This window comes from Macrosteles quadrilineatus, unplaced genomic scaffold (genome assembly GCF_028750875.1).
Source record: "Macrosteles quadrilineatus isolate MER2022 unplaced genomic scaffold, UCM_ALF_1.0 Scaffold_5__1_contigs__length_97177068, whole genome shotgun sequence".
Classification (NCBI taxonomy): Eukaryota; Metazoa; Arthropoda; class Insecta; order Hemiptera; family Cicadellidae; genus Macrosteles; species Macrosteles quadrilineatus.
The window spans coordinates 1728275-1748510 of record NW_026542598.1 but is presented as its reverse complement, the minus strand read 5'-3'; the positions used below and the strand labels follow the sequence as shown (position 1 = coordinate 1748510).

Sequence of the window (20236 nt, the reverse complement as noted above, 5' to 3'; positions counted from 1 at the left end):
TTGGGTAAAAGAGTTGATTGTTTGTGTTGAAATATTTTGGGAAACAAAATATAAAAACAGCATTTTAATATCCATTTAATATCCAGAATTTTTGGTTTCTATTTTTCTTCTTTTTTATTCAACACCGATGTAAATAACATTCAGTTAAATCTTGATAATGTAAGGTTTTTTATCTGTTAATAAGTGCAATTTTTATTAATAGAATATAGTTAATAATATAGAATGGTTAATAAATTATTGTTATTGATACATTTGAAATTAGGACTATCAATTAATTACCATTATGCCAGTTAAATGAAAGCTTCTACTTTGTCACGACACTGTGAAAAATTCCATTTCTAAGTTAAGTTTAAGCCAGTATAGAGTTAAAGTAAAATTTAAATCATCTATATACTGGGTGGCTGACCAGTAACTTGCACCCCCACTTAACTTTTCAACCATTTGATATATTTGAAATCGGTTTGCGGCAACCTTCTTAGATATGAGGGGCTACAATAATTATGGTCAATTTTGAAAATTTTTCCCTTAGGGGTAGCGGCGGTAGGGGGTTGCTCAAAATTTTCAAATGACAAGTATAGTCGAGTTTGGTATCATTTTACAGGTATTGACGAAACATGAACATTGACATAAAGAAAACCAAACTTCAACCTGGAGGCGAGTTAGCGTAGCGAACGAGCTAACCTGAAGGCAAGTGAGAGCAGCGAACGAGCTCTAACCTAAAAGTGAGTGAGCGTAGCGAACAAACTTCAACCAGGACGTGATTGAGCCATGCGAAAAGGTGAGTGAGCGTAGCAAACGAACTTCAACCTGGAGGCGAGTTAGCGTAGCGAATGAGCTAACCTGAAGGCAAGTGAGCGCAGCGAACGAGCTCTAACCTAAAAGTGAGTGAGCGTAGAGAACGAACTTCAACCAGAAAGTGATTGAGCCATGCGAACGAGCTCACTTATGAAGTTAAACAGGGCAAAGCCCGCGGGTACAGCTAGTAGTGTATATTTTAGTCATCATTAGCACATTTTAAGTGTAGTATGAAAAACTTAATGGTAAATAGGTGAGTTGAATGTTAACCATCTGGACTTAAACTGCTGTAAGGTATGATAAGCAGTGTATAAGGTAGAATAAAATAAAATAACATATCATTGCAAATGTTAAAAATCATATATTATTAAAGTTCCTCTGCTGTCAAACCTATTCAAGAATTTTAATAGTCTTCTATTGAAACCATTATCTCTTTCCATGTTGCCACCTTCATCTCGAATAACATAGGTGATAACAACCAACAAAGTAAAAACACCACAGCTTTTACTGTAAAGTATATGATAGAGCAGAGCAATATATTTTCTTTTAAGCCACAGGTCTCTTTTCACTGTGAACAATACTTGCGGGTAGAAGAGAAGTAAGTTATTATGGAGTCAAGGAACTGTGTGCTTATAGGTGTAAAAATAGCACACAATTTCACACTAAACCCTCTGCAGTCAGTGTCGGATAACATAGAAAGTCGGATATCCAAAGATCGGATAATTTAAGACTTCAATTAACAACTTTCTATGACATGCTCATTGAAATATGTTCCTAAGGAGAAAAAGACCTGCAAGATACCGGGAGATGGGTCGATATAGATGTGGTATGTCTATTCAAGTATCAATAGTCAATGATTAAGGTTAATACACATATGGTAAGTGGAATAAGAGACATACCTAGAGTGCCAGGGTACCAGGCACACAAAGGGTTCCTCTGAAGATCAGAACTGCTGTTGCCAACACGGATCTCCAGATCTTGTAGCGGCTGCTGACCTGCAGGGAAGGCAAAAAAAGATAGAATAAACAGAATCATTCTAGAAACATCAGTTAGTTTAGTTATTTCCGAAGCGGATACATTCAAATGATTACAGTATCTGCAAACAAATCAGAATTGACAAAAAAAATTCCAAGGTTGTACCCAGAAAAAATAATGACACTTCTTTGAATCCTCTAAGAATACTTTCAAGGTTTTAACTTCCTAAAAAATGTAACTTTGAATCCTTTAAAAATCATTCCAAGGTTCTTATATGCAAAAAAGATCAATTAATCTAATACCTAACAAAAGCATCAATTAATTCATCTAACCGATTTGGTTAGATTCGTTTATATGACTTCATCGATGTTTTTGTTTTACCTGATGATGGACTTTAAGGTCTAACTTACTGAAAAAAGGATCACTTGTTGAAGCCAGGTAACATAAACCATTTAGCTTAAATTTGATCCAGAGGCTGCCTCACCATAAAATTATGTTTTTCCTTTAGAATCTTTCCAAGTTTCTACCCTGCAAATCAGATTTCCTATCTTTTAACCCTTCTAAGTTCTAACCTCCTATGAAGTCCACCTACCACAGCATCCCCTTGTGGTGATCCTCACAGCGCTGACGGGGTACGGTCGCAGAAGGTCCACACTCCACCAGGGCGAAGCCTCCCTCATGGTCTCGGAGCAGCGACGACCATCGTGGACCGTGGCTAGGTCACCGTCGTTAGCGTTGCCGGCCGACCCTCCCCGCACTGTGGTCGACTGGTTAGCCGGGCGACGCAGCCCGACATTGGTAGCTGTGGAAAAAATGAACTTTGGTTAGCTCCCTCATGGGAGTATACAGTCACAGGGTGTTCCTTAACTCCATAACTTTTAAGGATCATGTTTTATTTAGACAATTTTCTTACAATTCTAACACTAACAGAACCAAATTTAAAAAAAATCGGTTCATATAAGGAAGATAACTCATAAAAATTAAAATTATGTTTACTTAAACAGACAAATAATTTGTAATAATTACAGCTGTTCGTGGTAAATACGAATAATTTGTAATAATTACAGCTGTTCGTGGTAAATACATGATACAAACAAGAGCGTTAGTTTTCAGTTTGGATAACTGGAGTGGAGTGAGCGTTCGTTTTCAGAATGAGTTCAGTTCGTTTATAGTTTCGATAACTGGTGTGGAGTGATTGATTATTTATCTTTGAGTTGACTCTTTTAAGTCATAGAAAATTATGACTGTTATTTGTTTTGAAATAACGCCTGCAACATTTTGCAATTGCTCGAATTCGAGCAACAGGTGCACTAGTAAGCGTAAATATATGTTTTAAGTGTTATAAGACCAGATGTTTCTTTTATTTACTTTCCGTAAATTTAATAACACGTACAATGGTGATCAAGAAGTTATTTAAAAATGAAATTATATATATATATTTTTCTAATTGTCTCTTGACACAATAAATGAATGTGCAAGGTTTGGTTTCCGTAGCTTGAATATTTCTTGAGATATAAATTGTTTTGTAGAAAAAAATGGCGGCTAGTGGCTAAACAATTTTTTTTTCGATCCATGTTTATATGAACTTGTTTGTTTAGACTGATTAGTACTATCAGCCCCTGAAGTTTGTGACGCCCCTTTATGAACACCCTGTATAAACCTACGTCTTCACTTGCTTTCAACAGCAAACTGAATGAATCGCTCTTGCCTCTATGAAAATATCTCTGCTAATAAATAATGAAAGTTCAAGGTGAAATCAATCAAGTGTTAGTTAATTAATTCATAAAGCAGTTTCCTTAGAAAAGTAGTTAATTGGTTGCTCTGTCACACAAACAGGCAAATAACAGGTTCCTCAAACTAGTCGCCAATAGCCTCAAGTGACTTAAATAATCCAAACAAGTTCCAAATAAAAAGAAATTTACATTTACCCACCTAATATGAATAACGTCATGCTTAATCATTTACTATAATAATCTTATATACCTACTAAAAAACTTTTGCAAAACTTGTAACAGCTAGCCTGACCATACTACTGGACCGAATTACACGTGGTTGGTACCAAATTAAAGATATTTTCCTGTAGATGTGCAGAATCCTTTTATAAATTAAAATAGGTCAAAAAATAAGCGGAAAAAATGAATTTAAAATTAAAAAAAAATTAACATGGGTCTTATGGGTTGCCATGCTGGTGACAAAATAACAACCAACAAAATATAAACAGAAAATCCAAACAAATGGAAGACATTCCAATCACATGTTTTATTTACAGCATGGGGTAAAAATACCCCCGCCGCAGCAAACCTGCCGACTAAGCGAATTTCCATTTGTCTGAATTGATTTTCAGTTAAATATATTTTAATAACATTAGGTTTAACGAGTACCTAGGTTTGCTGCTAAAAGGAAACTAATAAAGTGTGTTTTTGAGTAAAATATTGATAGCTTAGTACAAAATAATTAAATTTGCCAAGTTTGATCAAAATTTATCCATAAACAAGCAAACTACAACATTTGACAATATTCTCCATAAGAATAACATGGGAATTTTAAATTTAAAATTTTTTAAATTTTCTCCGTTACTAATAATCGAACAAAAATGCTTTTATATACTAAATTATTTGTTTTTTTAAGCTCTTTAAAAAGGTCTAAAGAGAAATCGGGAAATTTTGTGTTTTGAGGGTCAAAAGTGAGAAAAACCAATTTTTACCCCATAAACCCCCCCCCCCCTGTAAAGCCCCGTTCCCATGGTCCGATCGTGCTGGTTCGCGAACTCATTCAAGTTTATCCCGCTTTACACCTTTAAACCAAATTTCATCAAAATCGGACAAAAATTACTCAAGTTATCGTGTTCACGGACGTATATATATATATATATAAGTCTATATATATATATATGTATATATACATATATAAAAATTTGAACGAATAGTGTTTTTGGCCTCTGGGGACATCAAAATGAAAAAGTAAATCGGTCCCGGGTCTAGGTTTTACCGTGCCACCTACGGTAATAGCTACTTCCCTATAGGGAAATTCGCTAATAGAGAAGTTTGCACAAAATATATACTTTTGGTCGAGTTTTCAACCACGGGGTGAGCTCTCATTTACTATTTTCATTTTGTTTTATAAAAAGTCTATTATTAAAATGGAGAAGATTCTTATAGTAATAAACATAAATCCTTAAAGACTGGGTTTATTCTTTAAGAATGACTTGGAAAATCTTACTTAGCACTTCAGGGACTTTTTACACGGGAAATACTAGGTGTAGAGTATAAATTGTAAATTCAATGTATTGTTTTGATTCAATTAACTAATTAACTTAATCCACAAATATTACACAAATGAAGTAAAGAGTGAAGTAACCTATTGCACAAGTAGATTTGACGTGTTGATGTTACAGAAAGTTACATGACTTAATGAACACGTTCTATAAACGGAACACCGTAGTAGAGTTACTTTACAGTTTTACTATCCACTAAATGTCTAATTTCATGACCTTCCCTGTTTGGAGAAATTATTTACAACCCGTCAACTGCCTGGAGGCCATTCGTGGCGACTTTTACCCATAATTATATGTTTCCAATCGTTGAACACAATAAATTTGTTTTTGAATTTAACGTGCTTAATTGTGCGTTTCGTAGATAGTTATGATCTGAGTGTTTGTTTATGAGTTTTGAGTTTAGAAACTGAGATAGTTAATTTTTCACCACTATAAAATATAGATCAGAACCCATTTAAATTAATATTTATTTCAACAAGTAGTTTCGACCATAGATGCCACGAATCATGATGTCAAATTCTACATTACGAATGTAAATTAAAAATAATCATCTTTTGCTTTAATTTTCACTTGTGTGAATTTGCATTCAATCTTTCTGCAATGTCATATAATGTTTAAAAAGCTTAATTATGTATCAACTCAAACATTTTTCACATCGTCACAAACAAGATTTTTATTAGTTTTGGGCTTGTTGTATGAATGGCGATGGGCGTTTGGTGTTTGCTGTAATTTTACTACTTACTTGTAAACTAAACTATTCCATATTCTACAAGTGATACATTTATATTTAGGATATTTAAATTAATGTCACGTTTTGATTCAATGTTCTGCAAGATTGGGTTTCATGGTAGTCTTTTACCTCCCCTTTGGATAGTTGAGGTTATTCTTGTTAAAATCAAATGTTCAGCTCAACGTGTTTGTATATATTTTCACATAGGCTATTTATTTATAAGGTAGATGTAAACTTACCACAAAACGGCAGCTCGCCTTCCCATTTTCCTTTGTCGTTACATCTCGAGATCTCATTTCTGAAACCAAATGTTTCAAGTTAAACAAGAAAGTACAATTTAATTCAGTCAACCCAAAAGACGTCACTGGCCCAAAAGAAAATAAAGTTTATTATTGAAATGACAATATCATTTGACATAGGTACAAAATATAAAACAGTACCAACTGTTGCATTTAATTTACAATCAATCAAGTGACGGCATTAGTATATGTTCATGATCTACACCGTTATCTGTTCTAATTTCCATGAGTATGTCGACTACTACTGTATTTCTTCTTACTCTCTAATCATCTGTCAGATCAGCTGGTGCCGTAAGGGCGGGAGAAAGTCGCGCCTCCGGTTGACCAGGTTACCGATAGCAGGTGACTAAGCTGCGAACTTGAACTTGGTCGGACTTGAACTGGTCATCCCGACATTCCTGAGGCTTGTGTGTTAATATAGAATATAGCGGACGTAGGCTCCACTTGGACTGGGTTAGTCGGTTAATTATCGTTTTGTAAAAATAACCATTATATTTTTGTATACTTTAAGGAAAGGCTCGATTCTAGGCTCAACCGCAATATTTCTTTAGTCTTTTAACCGAACATGCTGAATTCACATTAATTTACATTTGAGTATTTTATACGATCGTTTGCTATTTTCTGTGATTTTTTATTTTTTTGTGAGGAGGCGGTCCAAAACACTTTAGTTGTTAGCATTACTGATTGAAATGAAAGCCCAATTACAAATAGCTTGGGATTGAACTAGCAGACTCCTAAAGAACATCAGATAGCAACGAGAAAAATATCAGGATATGAACTATTTCCTTGCAAAAATTGTCAATAAGTTCAAACAGCGCTTACGTTAACTGACTGAAAGAAGAACAAAGCAAAAAGGCTGTTTCCCAACAAAACAAAAACTCACGAAGACTATTGTCTATTCTTTTGTTTTTGTTTAAAGACAGAAGATTGTGTAAGCAACGAAAGAAGTCGCAACGTATACATTAGTTTGTATTTGTAGATGTTAGTGTTTTTAGTGTGTAGGTATGGAAACTATTAGAATTTGACAACATTCATACCTTTGAAAGGAAAGGGCTACTCCTAAAAGAATATAAAAATAATTCTGTTTTTGTTTTGAAATTAAATCATCCCAAAAAAATTAACATTCATTACTGAATTTGCCATATAGGGAATGAGCCATGTTTAATGTTATTATAGTACATGTAATGTTATTGACAGTATAAGGAGATCTAGGGTGTACACGAATAACACTATGATCAAGCACTAAAACAACAGATAGCTGGTAGTATTGAGAGAAACTAAATTAGTAAAATATTAAATGCGGGTTGTAATAAATTGTGGATCCTAAATTATTATTTTGATTTTTTGGTACTCTTCTTCAGTAACCTAGGTCTTCCAACAATGTATAGCCCTGTGACTTTCCTGACAGACATTTCCCCAAAGAAAAACCTAATTAGCACTTTTCCCCACAGCGGATCCATTGGACAAAAATACAGAGACAATGAGACGTAGAAAAGTTCAAACTCTGAATACAGCGAAGTTTCTGTACTTAATCTTGGACGTGAACCGTGTCCAAAACTTGGTGCTTTTGCATAACCATACCTTCATTAGGCTATTTAAAATGTGTAAAACAACTGATAAAATTAATAATTTAGCAAAGCCGCAATAATAATATCGACGTTGTAGACTTGTATTTGGACCGTTCGATTACAGAAAACGCAAAAAAACCGCCAATGTCGTGGAATAAAATGGATACAAAGGTTACTGGCACTGTTATGAAACAAGTACACTTTATAATATGTATCTATTTCTATTTAGGTATGAACTCGTAGTTTCAAGACGATTTCTAAATACAATTTTACATTGTTTCAATATACTTAATCTACATGGAAGTACTGCCCTTACGAATTAGCTGACTATTATTTATGTTACCACCATAGTCTTTTTGATCCAAAATCACTCCACAAAACGTATTTTTTCTAGCGTTGATACTAGATACACAAATAGTAAATACAGTAAACCTACATTTTTATGTGGTGTTTGGATTAAAATAAAATATTACCTAACCGAATTCTCATTTTATTCTTATTGTTTCAAACACCTCTATCACGCAGGTTTGCTTGGCCAGCCAAGCGGTTTAGGATTATGAAAACCGCCTTAACAATATAAACTCATTGTATTGTCCCTGATTGTATATCTTGCATCACAATAGCTTCAACATTGCCGCAATTCAAACAAATTGCGAATGACAAATCCGACCCAAATATTTACATAAGTTTGTCTGCCAGCACGTCTTCCAACACTAATGGTGTAAGACAAAGAGTGTACTTTATTGATATGAAGTCAGTTTGAAACTCTTTTTAATTTGTAACTTGTAAGACAATTATTTATTTGGTTATAGTACAACTGTCATGTACCATGTAGGGTAAAGTGAGACATCGCGACCAAGTACCGGGGACCGAGCTGAGGCTCGGTATAGTTTTTTCGGTTGTAAATTCAAAACCAAAGGAAATTAACGTTTGATTTACTAAGCTAATTTTGGCTTTTATTATTTAAGTTTCAGAAAATTTCAATTTTACAGTCGATTGTTAAATCACACGTTTATAATTAGCCTATACTTGCCTTAACATTGTTTTGACAGTTTGTCCAAATTGTAATTTACATCGAATAAATATTAAAGTATAATTAAATAGGTATTTATTTCACTGTTAAACCAAAGATTGCTAACAATAATTGCCTCAGTACTTTGGGGATTAAGTCTTTGTAGAAGAGAGCCAAGTAGAATAATCAGTATTTGATCGGAACTATTTTCCCTAGTAATCATCAGTGTAATCTTTGCACAGTAGTAACAACTGATGTTTTCCTTTGTACTGTATGTATTTGCTAGTATACTGTGGCTGGTTTGTTATAAACACATGTTACAACCTTTTGTTTACTTTTTCCTTGTTATTTTGTTCAACCAACATAGTTACTTGGCAACCCACAAAACTAATGTTAAATTTTAAAATTTTCAAATGAGTTGTGTAGCAGTAGTGAAATACGAATTTTACCTAGGTAGTGGCGGTCGTCAATCACGTTTTTAGGCCAGAAAAAATATTTATATAGGAAGGAAATCGTCGAAGCCGTTTTCGAGATCTATGTGTAAGTAAGCATATATACATACTGGATAAGCAAACATTTGTCATAAGAGTATTTATAGGAAAAAATGTGTGAAGAAATGCTACAGTTTATATCCACTTTAGGGTACAGTTCTTCAAGTTTGCATTGTTTAAAAAGCCTAGGTGTATACGACGAAAATTCATAATTAACAGTCTGGAACTCGGAGACAGCATTGATAGTTTTTGTTTTCTTTCTAAAACTGGACTGGGATCGTAAATACTCTTCAAAAGTGCCTAAGTTCAAAAGTACCTAGGCATTTCACTTTTAACAATATTATGTACCCATTTTTAATTTCTTGTACTAAGTTATAATCATCAAGCATAACAATTAATCTAACAAATCAGTGATTAAGTGCACTGTATTAACTCGTTAGAATCTAATTAAGAACTAGAGTCTATCTAGTTTTTGCAGAAACTTAGTCCTTTAGTTATAGGGCCAAATTTATGCTGCTTCGTCAGATTTGTGAACCGAAGTAACCCACCCGGTAATGAACTTACTATAGCTACTATAGCTATAGTAAGTTATTATCGCTATAGTAAATTAGTTATAGGACAGGCTGCACTTTAGTTTTACGTCCTATACTCATTTGAATAAAAAATATCGATATGTAGATTATTCGATATATCGATTATTTCATTCGGTTAGTTAGGTTAGGAACCAACCGAACTTGATACATCGAATGAAATAATCGATATATAATTCTAATGTAGGACGTAAACTAAAGTGCAGACAAACATTTACCATATTACTAACAGAGTTTCTACTCCACTACTTATGAGCGATATTTCCACACGCATCTAGGAAGTATACCCAAATATCAAGGAGACTTACCCAAAGAACTCGTAGCCGACGTCACAACTGTATGTAGCTGTGGTGCCTGGTACCAACGTTGTGGAACTTAGTGTCACCTTAGCGTTGACAGGGACTGCTGGATGTCCGCACAGTACATCTGCAACAAAAGCATCAAATTATACAACACATTAGGTGGTTTATTAGTAGAAGCCCTTAAAGCTTGCTGTACATAAATCAAACATCGAAAATTGTTTCAAATTACAGTATAAAGTGACCTATCAGACTTGAGTCACGATAAGTGACATTACTGAAATGTTCAAATTAGAACCTCGTCAGTGACAGTTATAACACAAGCAGATGTGTATGCAATAGTGTATCGATTTACTTAACAAGTAATGCAGTGTCTACGCAACTGAACATTTAGACGACGGAGGTTTGAAACACTCTTTACTATGCAACATTCGAATCAGTAGCAACTGAGGGAAAGCTTATTCAATGGGTTTAACAAACAACTGAGTGCCTTTGCTCCTAAATATACCGTACGTTAAGGATTGAAAAAAAAAACTCCTTTCAGAGCCCTAATAAAACATTGTGGCCTAATTGGCAGTAGCCTTAGAAATTTGCCCACATTATGGGCTTACAAGTTAGAAGTTGTTATAATAAACAACGCAAGATCTCCACGACTAACCGCTAAGATGAAGGGAATTCGAAAAGCGTCTTCCAAATTCCTACTGAAACATTCAAATTAGAAACTTCAGGGATATTCCCACTAAATGGATTTCAAAAACAAACTATGTCTTTGCTTCATTTCAACGAAGGTAATAAACATAAAAAATGAAACCTACTGAAGAATCAAGATATAAATAAACTCAGGGCTGAATGGGCTTAATGAACAATGCAGTGTCTTCGCAGCTAACGTAACTTAACTAACCTTTCGTAACCAACCTTTATACGAAAAGGATTTAAATGAAACCCCAGCATCCTACTGAAACATTCAAATTAGTAGCTTCATGGCAACTACTCAATGGGCATCTAAGCCAAACAACAATGCTTCTTCGCAACTAAGCCCTCTTGATTAAGTTGCCGTTTAATTGGCAAGGGAAGGGCTGACAGGACAATGTATGGACGTTCACTGGAGCGTCCAGTAGACCAGACGGTGGTCAGCGAAACACGGACGTTTCCTGCGGCTCCGATAACGGCTTGGCATTGTGTGTGTTCTAGCTCAACCTCTAAACTGCAGATATGGGCTGTGCTACTTCTGATTGCGGGACATACGGTGTGAGCTGGCGTCAATGGAGGCAAGGGAAGGCATATTTTCTTATCGGGAAAATTTCTTAACCTCTAAAATATAGCTGAGTAATTAAAGTCCAAGCAGTTCAACTTGCTAAAACACAAGCGTCATCAATGATGATGACGTAGTTAGTACATCGAGTATGTGTGTGTATCTCACATAACCAAACACAGTTACGCATATTATTAAGGTTGAAATGATCATTCATTTGATCACACAAACGTTATACCATATTGTAGGCGATGTTAAAATTATATGGCATCAGTTCATTTATTGTTTCTGGAATTTTGATTAAAGGGGATCGAGAATGTAGCAAATGTTTTCAGCCTTACTCCAACAAAATAGGATATACTTTCATATCTCCAAGTTCTGTGTAGCTCTTGAGGTTTTGAACTTTCTGTACCATCGCGAAGGTTCTTGCCTTAAAAGCTCCTGGAATTGGTTCTACAACTTAAGGTGGATTCCGAACCATCAAGCAATGACACAAACAAATGTTTACTGGTTTGGCAAAATTTGTTCCAGGGTCTCCATGACAGAAGGTTTGCACTCCAACTAGACCAGGCGAGCCCCATGTCAATAGACTGGCGAGCTAACAATGGGCACTTTTGGGACTGAGAGATTGTATTGGCATTCACGGCGCTATCAAGCTGCTGACCAGTGACAGGTAGACTGTAGAGTGTGAGTGTCGGGGTTTCATAATCAGCTAAGATTGTTGCGCAGTCAGTCTGCCGCAGTCGTGCAAGAGGGTCGTGTCAGTTCAGCCCTCCACCTCGGGTGTCCATTGTAGCCATCGGAAGGCTCAGGTGAAATTCATTGGCAATAGCCCAGTTCAGGATCGCGGAAGTTGATACGCGCTGCATTTCAAGCGGTGACTCCCGTTTTGTGGATTTTTGTGGAAGCAGTTTTCCAAAACAGACAGCTGGATGACTTATACTACTTAGGTTTCCTAAATAGGTAGATCTTCAGCTCCATGTGAGTTCAGAAACATCAAGAGACATTTCACATGAAAAACTTCCATGGGGGATTACTAGTATTGGAACCTTAAAGGGGTGCTAAGTGATGGTTAGTTTATTCATTTCCGAGTTTACTATTTTTGACAGAAAAATTCTTTCACATTTCAAACAGATTTTGCTTGAAACTCGTCGAAATCCATGACTTAATACTTCTTAACCAGATGTAAAAGATGACATGCGATCAATACTCGTATTTAATGACAACTGAATCTGGAATTCAAACACTATACCCTCCTTTTTCAGGAGAACCGACCAACCTTCGGTTTAAAGGATAGAGTCTAACCTCTGAGCTGCTAGAGATTTGTTTTGTATTAGCTTTCAACGTTCGTTGCCAACTTATGATCCCGATCAAACATAAATGAGGGTTTCTTGTATATTTCAAGACATCTATTGAAGAGCCTGAACTTCCCCTAATTATTTCCAATATTAATTGAGATGTATTGAGTCTATTCCCATATTGAACAGTAATTGGCAACGGACGTTGAATAAAGATTGGCGTAAATTGTCGTAATTACATGCTTTTTAATCAGAACGGTTCATAAGAAATTGATTTCACAAATAGTCGCTCCTTATGCAACATTCGCGAGCACTGTTGGTTGTTGACAAATTTAGATGTCAGATAACGAATACAATGCAGTTTGTGCCGACCACGGCGTCGCAACAATATTATACAACAACTCAGTAGACTCAGCAGTTTCATAAGGTAATTTATTATACAATAATTGATTAGCAAATTAACACAACATCACCTATACCATAGATAAAACATACTCCATTAGTAGATTTCCCATCCTTATGGAACAGCTGAAGCCAATTTTATTGTTAGCTCTATCCGGTGCACTGTAGAGGTCGTTTTTGTTGATTGTTATTTCAAACATTTAAAACCTCGTTTAGCAAAATAAAATGATCATAAACAATGACTCGTCCTTTAGTTGTACAGGGTGTCCCGTAACTCTCTGGACATATGTATATAGCGTTATTCCTTAGGTCAAGACAAACACATTTCACCATAGGAACATGGGTCTGCGGTGCCTAGTTTTCCGCCTGCATGTATTTATGTGTTTTTTACAACAACAAAAAAATGATAACTCCTAAACGGTTTGAGATATGGCGTTGATATTTTGCAAAAATGTTTATCTTATTAATATCTATTTTTGTTAGAAATTATCCTACAAAATAAATAACCATTTCAAAATGGCGGCCATTTAGAATATGTGATGCCAAATTTCACGAAAACCGTTAACTTAACAAAAGAATCGCAAGTGACAAAAAGTTAGTAAATTTTATGTAGTTTTCAATGATACCTTATTTGTTAAGAAAGGACTAATAATAACAGAGAAACGTGTTATTTTTGTAATTAATTAACACTTTTCTCCATTTAAACAATGCTAATACTCCTTTTACATTGTTTAAATGGAGAAAAGTGGTTAAGTTAACGGTTTTCATGAAATTTAGCATACAATATTTTAAATGACCGCCATTTTGAAATGGTTAATGATTTTTTAGTATGATTTCTAACGAACATAGTTCTTAATAAGATAAACATTTTTGCAAAATATCAACGCTGTACCTCAAACAGTTTAGGAGTTATTCGTTTTTTTTAACATAAATACACGCAGACGGAAAACTAGGCACCACAGACCCAAGTTTAATGGTGAAATGTGTTTGTCTTGACCTAAGGAATAACGCTATGTACATGTGTTCTGAGAGTTACGGGACACCCTGTATAACCAAACAGTAAAGCATAAAACATTAAAATAAACCTAAAATGATAGAAACAAAATTTCGTCGTCACTAGCAATCAGTGACACCGGACATGAACTAGACACGCAAAACGAGCTTCAAAATTTACAATGGGATGACAAGTCTAGTGCCTATACCGAGCTGAGGATAGAACCATAATAAAATTGAACTTTTCTAGCTTTTTTACTGGATTTTTATCACATTAAAAATATTGAATATAAGCCAGCTGTTATATTTCATTTTATTTATTTGTTATTTGTTCCTTTTCCCTTAGTTAACCTTTTGATTCTCATAGATTGTCCATGTTAACATTACGAAAAAAATATTACTTTTGATTCTGCCACACAGCTCATTGATAATGCATAAGAGATCTTCATTTAAATAAGCAATAAGTACGATTGAGCGTTGCACCTATGATCTCTGGTAAGTGTGTTGTAACTGTTTGTTATAGTAGCCTAGGCTATGTATGTAGATTAAAAACATACTTTATTCTCTCTGTGTTCTCGCCCAGTAAAGTACGGGCAGAGCAGCTAGTAAAAATAATCATATTTATATTTAAAAATATTGTTAACATGGAAAGTCTAAAAAAAATCACCTAGATACCAGCCAAGTTGAAGCGGATACGTAGCGACAACACCTCTTCGACAGTAGACTATCAGTTACTTCTAACCTTGCCCGCCGAAACCTTTCAAGCACTCTCCAGAAAACAGCCAGGACTCCGTTACACATGGGCTATATCTATATATAGGGCTGATATATAGATATACCAAGAACGAAACAACCTGCGCAGAAACGAAAAGATCACGTGGTTCGCGCAGGTAGGTGTGGCGTACCATTCAAACCTGCGCGGCTCGAAACGGCCCAGGGTTCTTTTGTTTCTGGTATTACTATATCAGTCAAGCTACAAGTTTAGGCCACACTGTGACTCCCAAGACAGAAAGTGCCACGACACCTACACCGTTCCACAGTCCGACGTTCCTTCAACACGTCCGTCCAGTTTCGCCATTCCTCCATTCACGTACGTGACGAACTTACTGAGATGAAACCAGTTTCACTCCATCATCTAGGGTTCCATGATGCTAAGATGCAACCTGTCTGCATGCAAATTTACTTGGTCTACAAAAAGTGAAAAGCTGTCTTATTAGGTTGTATTTTTCAGAATGTCAAGCAGGGATGTGCCATGAGAGTCTTGATGTATGCTGTCTCATCTCCGTAAGAGGTTTCGTAAACTTCTCCATTTCAAGTGCAACTGAATGTTGTTGAAACACTTCACATTCACGTGTGTCTATAGCACCGTGTTATTAAGGTATGCATGCATTTTGTACTAATAACACATAGGGCTTCTGCTTCTCTAAAATTTACCACTTTCCATTATCATTTTACAAATTTAACATGAGTGTCATTTAGTATTTATTTTTAGTTATTATTATAGTTACGTCCTTTCAAATTTGTCAAATAGGTCCATCCTTGGCGAATCATATTAATAGAAAAACAAATCTGTTTTCTTCATTGACGAATTACTTAGATCAGAATTATCTGTCAAGATATTTACCACAACACCTTGAAACCTTTTAATCCCTCTTGCGAAATTGGATCAAACGTGCTGAATCCTCTTCACATCACCTTTCTAACCACTTTCTTCTTTGTCACATTAATCACAATTTCCAACAACTCCGCTCATACTCACTATGGCAGTCAGGTAGCTCGTTCTCAACATTCTCTCAGAGTTTTGTTCTATTTTTTAGTCGTTTTGAAAGTCAAGTCTTGAGTCCACTCCCTTTCCTTTCTCCCAAACTTCGGACTAGGAGATCTATTGATCTCTGACCCCAATGCATTACTTAAATTACCACAGCGTGTTCGGCTTGGTGTTTTCACAGATTTCGGGGTTTCCGCTGTGTTATTAGGTAAACTTCGTAAGTATATGGTTTGGTCGGCTCACCTAATCCTTAGACTATGTACTTGTGCTGTCAATCTTATGTATATTTAGGTTTTTTTAATATCGTCAAATGAATCGATTTCTTGAGATTGCATATCCTAAAACTCGTGAAAACTCGTTCGCACATTACAATCGTGGTAGAAAATGTTAACAACAATCTCCAAAATAACGTTGATAAGAAAATGTTAAGTGATTGCTCTTTTGTATGATTTTGATTCGTGTTATTTATGTGCTTCGAAAACAGAATTATGAACGTGCTGAGGTTACTTAATCAGCAATAAAGCAAAACAATTTTGATACTTATTATTAGATACCCTGAGACTTGGTAATTGAAATTATTATAAGACAAGTACTAAGTTTACGTTTAAATTCAATGTAATTAGTATACGAATTAGTACTTTAATTTACAGCGTTCAGTGGAGGTAGGATGGATGGTAACTCTATCGCTAACTAGATTAGTACATGCACAACAATTAGAGCACTTACGTTGACGCTATGGTTTACTAGCTTAGTTGCTTACTGTCACTTCATCAAGGCATAATGAAATATTGTTCCTCAAAAGTGCGGCTCTTGGGCAGCTTGGAGGATTATACAGCATTTATTGTTTTCGATGTATTCTTATACAACTATTCTCATTACTTCGATGAATAGTTAAAGTTTCATTGCGAAATTTTGGTTTTAGAACCAGGGTTTGAAATCATCAATGATTTTCGCTATGATAACACCAGAACTCAGCGACCAGAACAACCTTTCTTAAGCTGTACTGTAGCCTCTTGCTAACACTGTCTATTGGTGGAACTGGGAATGCTCACATTTTTTGGAATTTGAATGGCTGCGAATCAAAAAAAAAATTGAGCTATAGTGAGTTACATTGGAATAAATAGAATACGATGAAGATTTATTTTATTACCTCTGTCATCAACCAATCTAATTTACTGCTAATTTTTGTAATTGGAAGTAATTGTTATCTTAATTTGTCTTGAAAACCCGTTGTTTGTATAGCATTTTAATGCTATTGTATGACGAACCCTCTTGACTAAAACAAGTTAATTAAGAATACAAATTGTAAGATTTTCTTTTTAACCGTTTCCAAAAGTTTTAGTAGTTTCTAATTTAGGTTTTGGTCTCGGAACGTCACTAATGCAAACGATACATGAAGAATCCTAGACAAGAAGAGGTTCTTTGATCTCCGGAATAGCAATTCTAATATTCTATGGCTGGCAAACAACACACAAAGTAGAGATCCCTAAACAATAGTTTCTGAAGAGACAAACAGGAAACCTATTTAACATCCGGAAGATACCAAACACGATGACAATCAACTTGTTCTGCGGTTGTCATGAGATGACTATCTTGTTGGCATTGTCGACCACAGTTGCAATTGCGGATGGTAATCGTATGTAACGATTTGAAAGCGAATGGCAAAGTGGAGTCATTAGCAGCATTGTGGTTGGTGGTCGGTAGAAGTAGTCGGTAGTCGGTTGTCGGTTGTAGATAGTCGTAGTCGGTAGACAAAGCTTTCTCTGCAAGTCTCCAACCTCCGACCCACTGCTCTCTCCTGCCTTTGCATTTTTATGCAAAACCGGACAGATTTTGAGGGCGGACGAAGAAAGCTGTGATTCTGTGGATGAGTTTTCATATTGGTATCAGTTGTTGAGCTGGATTATAGGCTTAATTGAGGTTTGATGTGATTAAAGTTAGCTTTGTAGGATATACAGGATAATGTGGGTGATTCAAGATATGATTCCTACTATTCAATATTCAAGGGCGTTATTGAAATGATTCTTTACTGTTGCTTTTTAGGCGTGTGCTAAGAAGGAGTAACATTATCTTAAAGCTAAGAGCTATTGAGTGAGCTGAAAGTTAATGTTTGTTGTAAAACCCAAAACATACTAAGCTGTATAGAGGTTAGGCCCAAAGGTCAATTTGGAAAGTGTTAAATATTGACTTTAAACTATAGGAAATCCATAGGTTGCTCTTTTTATGGATACATAAAAATTTGATGTGATTTTTTACAAGAGTATAAAGAGGGAGATTAAGTAAATATAATAAATTAAATTCAAATTACGCTGAAATAACTGACAAGAATGCATGTTTACTAATATACGAGAATATATAGGTTTCTAACCAACAAAACTGACAGCATTAATTCGGATACTATAAAGATTTGATCAACTTAATAAAACTTGACAATTATTTGGGCAAATTGTTGATTTGTTCAGCAAAAATATAGCTTTAAACAGTTACAGAAACTTCTCAAATTACATAACACCTCTCAATTCATCACACATTCTATAACAAAAGCTTTAAAAGGTGAAAGTAACAAATCAACACCAGCGGATACAGAACGTAGGCCCTACTTTATCAATGGTAAGTAACGACTTACGGTTGCCAGCGTACATGCACAGGAAATCCGTCGCTAGAAAGGTGAGAATATCAATGATAATACAGCGTACATAAAAACTCCATTATTCAAAACGTCTGCAAGCAAGGAATAAATGGTCTATACAGTGTTTCTATTCAAATGAGCCTCTTTTCTCACGAAGACTTACATCAGTGCTCCAGTTCTAGTTTCCAATAATGAGGACATTCGGTATTGCTCATACGTTACATCCTGGTGGCAAAACTGTGTGGGTAATGTGTGATGGAATATTAGGAGCTTTGATGGATAAAATGTTGAATCATTTTACTTTATATCCCCGGTTCTTGTTATGGTTCTTGTAGATATTTATCTGACTGAAGATGATGCTCATCAAGTAATCATGAGGTCGTCGCACCGGTTCAAGCAGGAGAAAATTCAGAAGAATTTTGAAGGTATGGATTTAGACCCAACTGCTCTTGGTCGTTGGGCATTTAATAGAAATGGTCCAGCCTGAAGAACCATGGGCTCGAACTAACAACAAATGTGTCATAACTATCAAATATCAATACAACAACCTATTTGGAAGCTGTTGCGTGTTCTCTCGCATGGTGACGAAACAGTAAACTTACACTAAAATAAGAGACAAAACCTTTAGTCGACTTCAGCGCGCCCACACGAAACATTCATCAAAACAAGCTTCAAATTTTACAAGTCTTCTTGTTTTATAAAGTCAATGCTACAGGTGATGCTAAGATAGGATGTTCAATTCGGTATCAAACAATAACCTACAGTGAATCGTGAAATGAGGATTTTTACAACGGTATAAACAAAATGAGTCTGGACAATGATATATTTTTTTTAACATTTTGGTATGCTAATGCAACAATGGTTCATCTAAGTAGATTCAGAGACGGTTTCTCCCGTGTAAACACCGTGGTGGGGTTTTGAGATGGATTACCTGCATTCAATGACGGACGTGGACGAGTAATGCTCTATTGTGACTCCACCGAGCTAATTTATAATCTACTCAGGATCTGGGACTAGTTTTTGTATCTCAAATCGTTTGTTTGGAAAGCCAACGTTTTTGTAACCAACACGAATCGCCTGTAAAAATAAGGTAAATAGAAGATGGGATTGTTTAACGACGCTCGTGAGTGAAAAACAGGCTGAGTAATCTCAACCAGTTTGCTTACCAACGCCATTTTGGAATGACGAGCCAAAATAAAAGACCATAATAAGACCTTAACAAGACCAACAGACATCAAACCACAAGGTCAGTGGCAGTTAGGGACGTTCACTTTCGGGCTAACTGAGAGCAACAAACCGCGGAAAATTGGTACTCTTTCTGGGATTTACTTTCAGTTTCTAACGTGGTAGACTTGATTTAGGGCCGAATTTCAGGTTTCGTAGAGTTTCATGGCCCTAGTGGAATGTTTACCACTGAATAAATGTCATTAGAAATATGGAAAGCACTTTACAGTTGATGATATATTTGTCTAAAGACTACCAGACTACCGTTAAAGTCGACATTTCATTTCATAAAGGAGTACATATAACCAACCTATGGTGTTCTATGAATTTATTCATAAATAAATACTTTATTTAAAGCTACAAAGAAGGAGAAACAGAGATAGTATAGTGCTCTGTATATTCAATGTGAACAGCTTCCCACGCCCTCCTAGAAAATTGTCCACATAACAGATGCATTCTTTTGAAAGATCAGTAGATCCTGGAAGCTGTAGTTTGGATCTTAGATCCCAAATGTCAGGACTTTATACGGATTCAAAACTGAATATGGTTTAAGTTAACTTTTACCGAGTGTTTTTAGACTAGCCATTGATCTATTAATTCCTGCCTTCTTTCCAACTTTCTCTTGCAGTAAATCTTT

General features: G+C 35.5%; 1 protein-coding gene across 1 annotated transcript in view; it reads right to left on the bottom strand.

The window, feature by feature from the left end:
• Nucleotides 1-20236, bottom strand: part of LOC128993970 (sushi, von Willebrand factor type A, EGF and pentraxin domain-containing protein 1-like) — a 63911-nt gene that overhangs the window by 15838 nt on the left and 27837 nt on the right. The window contains exons 2-5 of the mRNA XM_054418118.1: nt 10043-10160; nt 6014-6072; nt 2363-2572; nt 1695-1790 (exon numbers count right to left, since the gene is read on the bottom strand). Of these exons, the coding sequence (XP_054274093.1) occupies nt 1695-1790; nt 2363-2572; nt 6014-6072; nt 10043-10160 (483 nt within the window). The remainder of the gene's footprint in view (nt 1-1694; nt 1791-2362; nt 2573-6013; nt 6073-10042; nt 10161-20236) is intronic.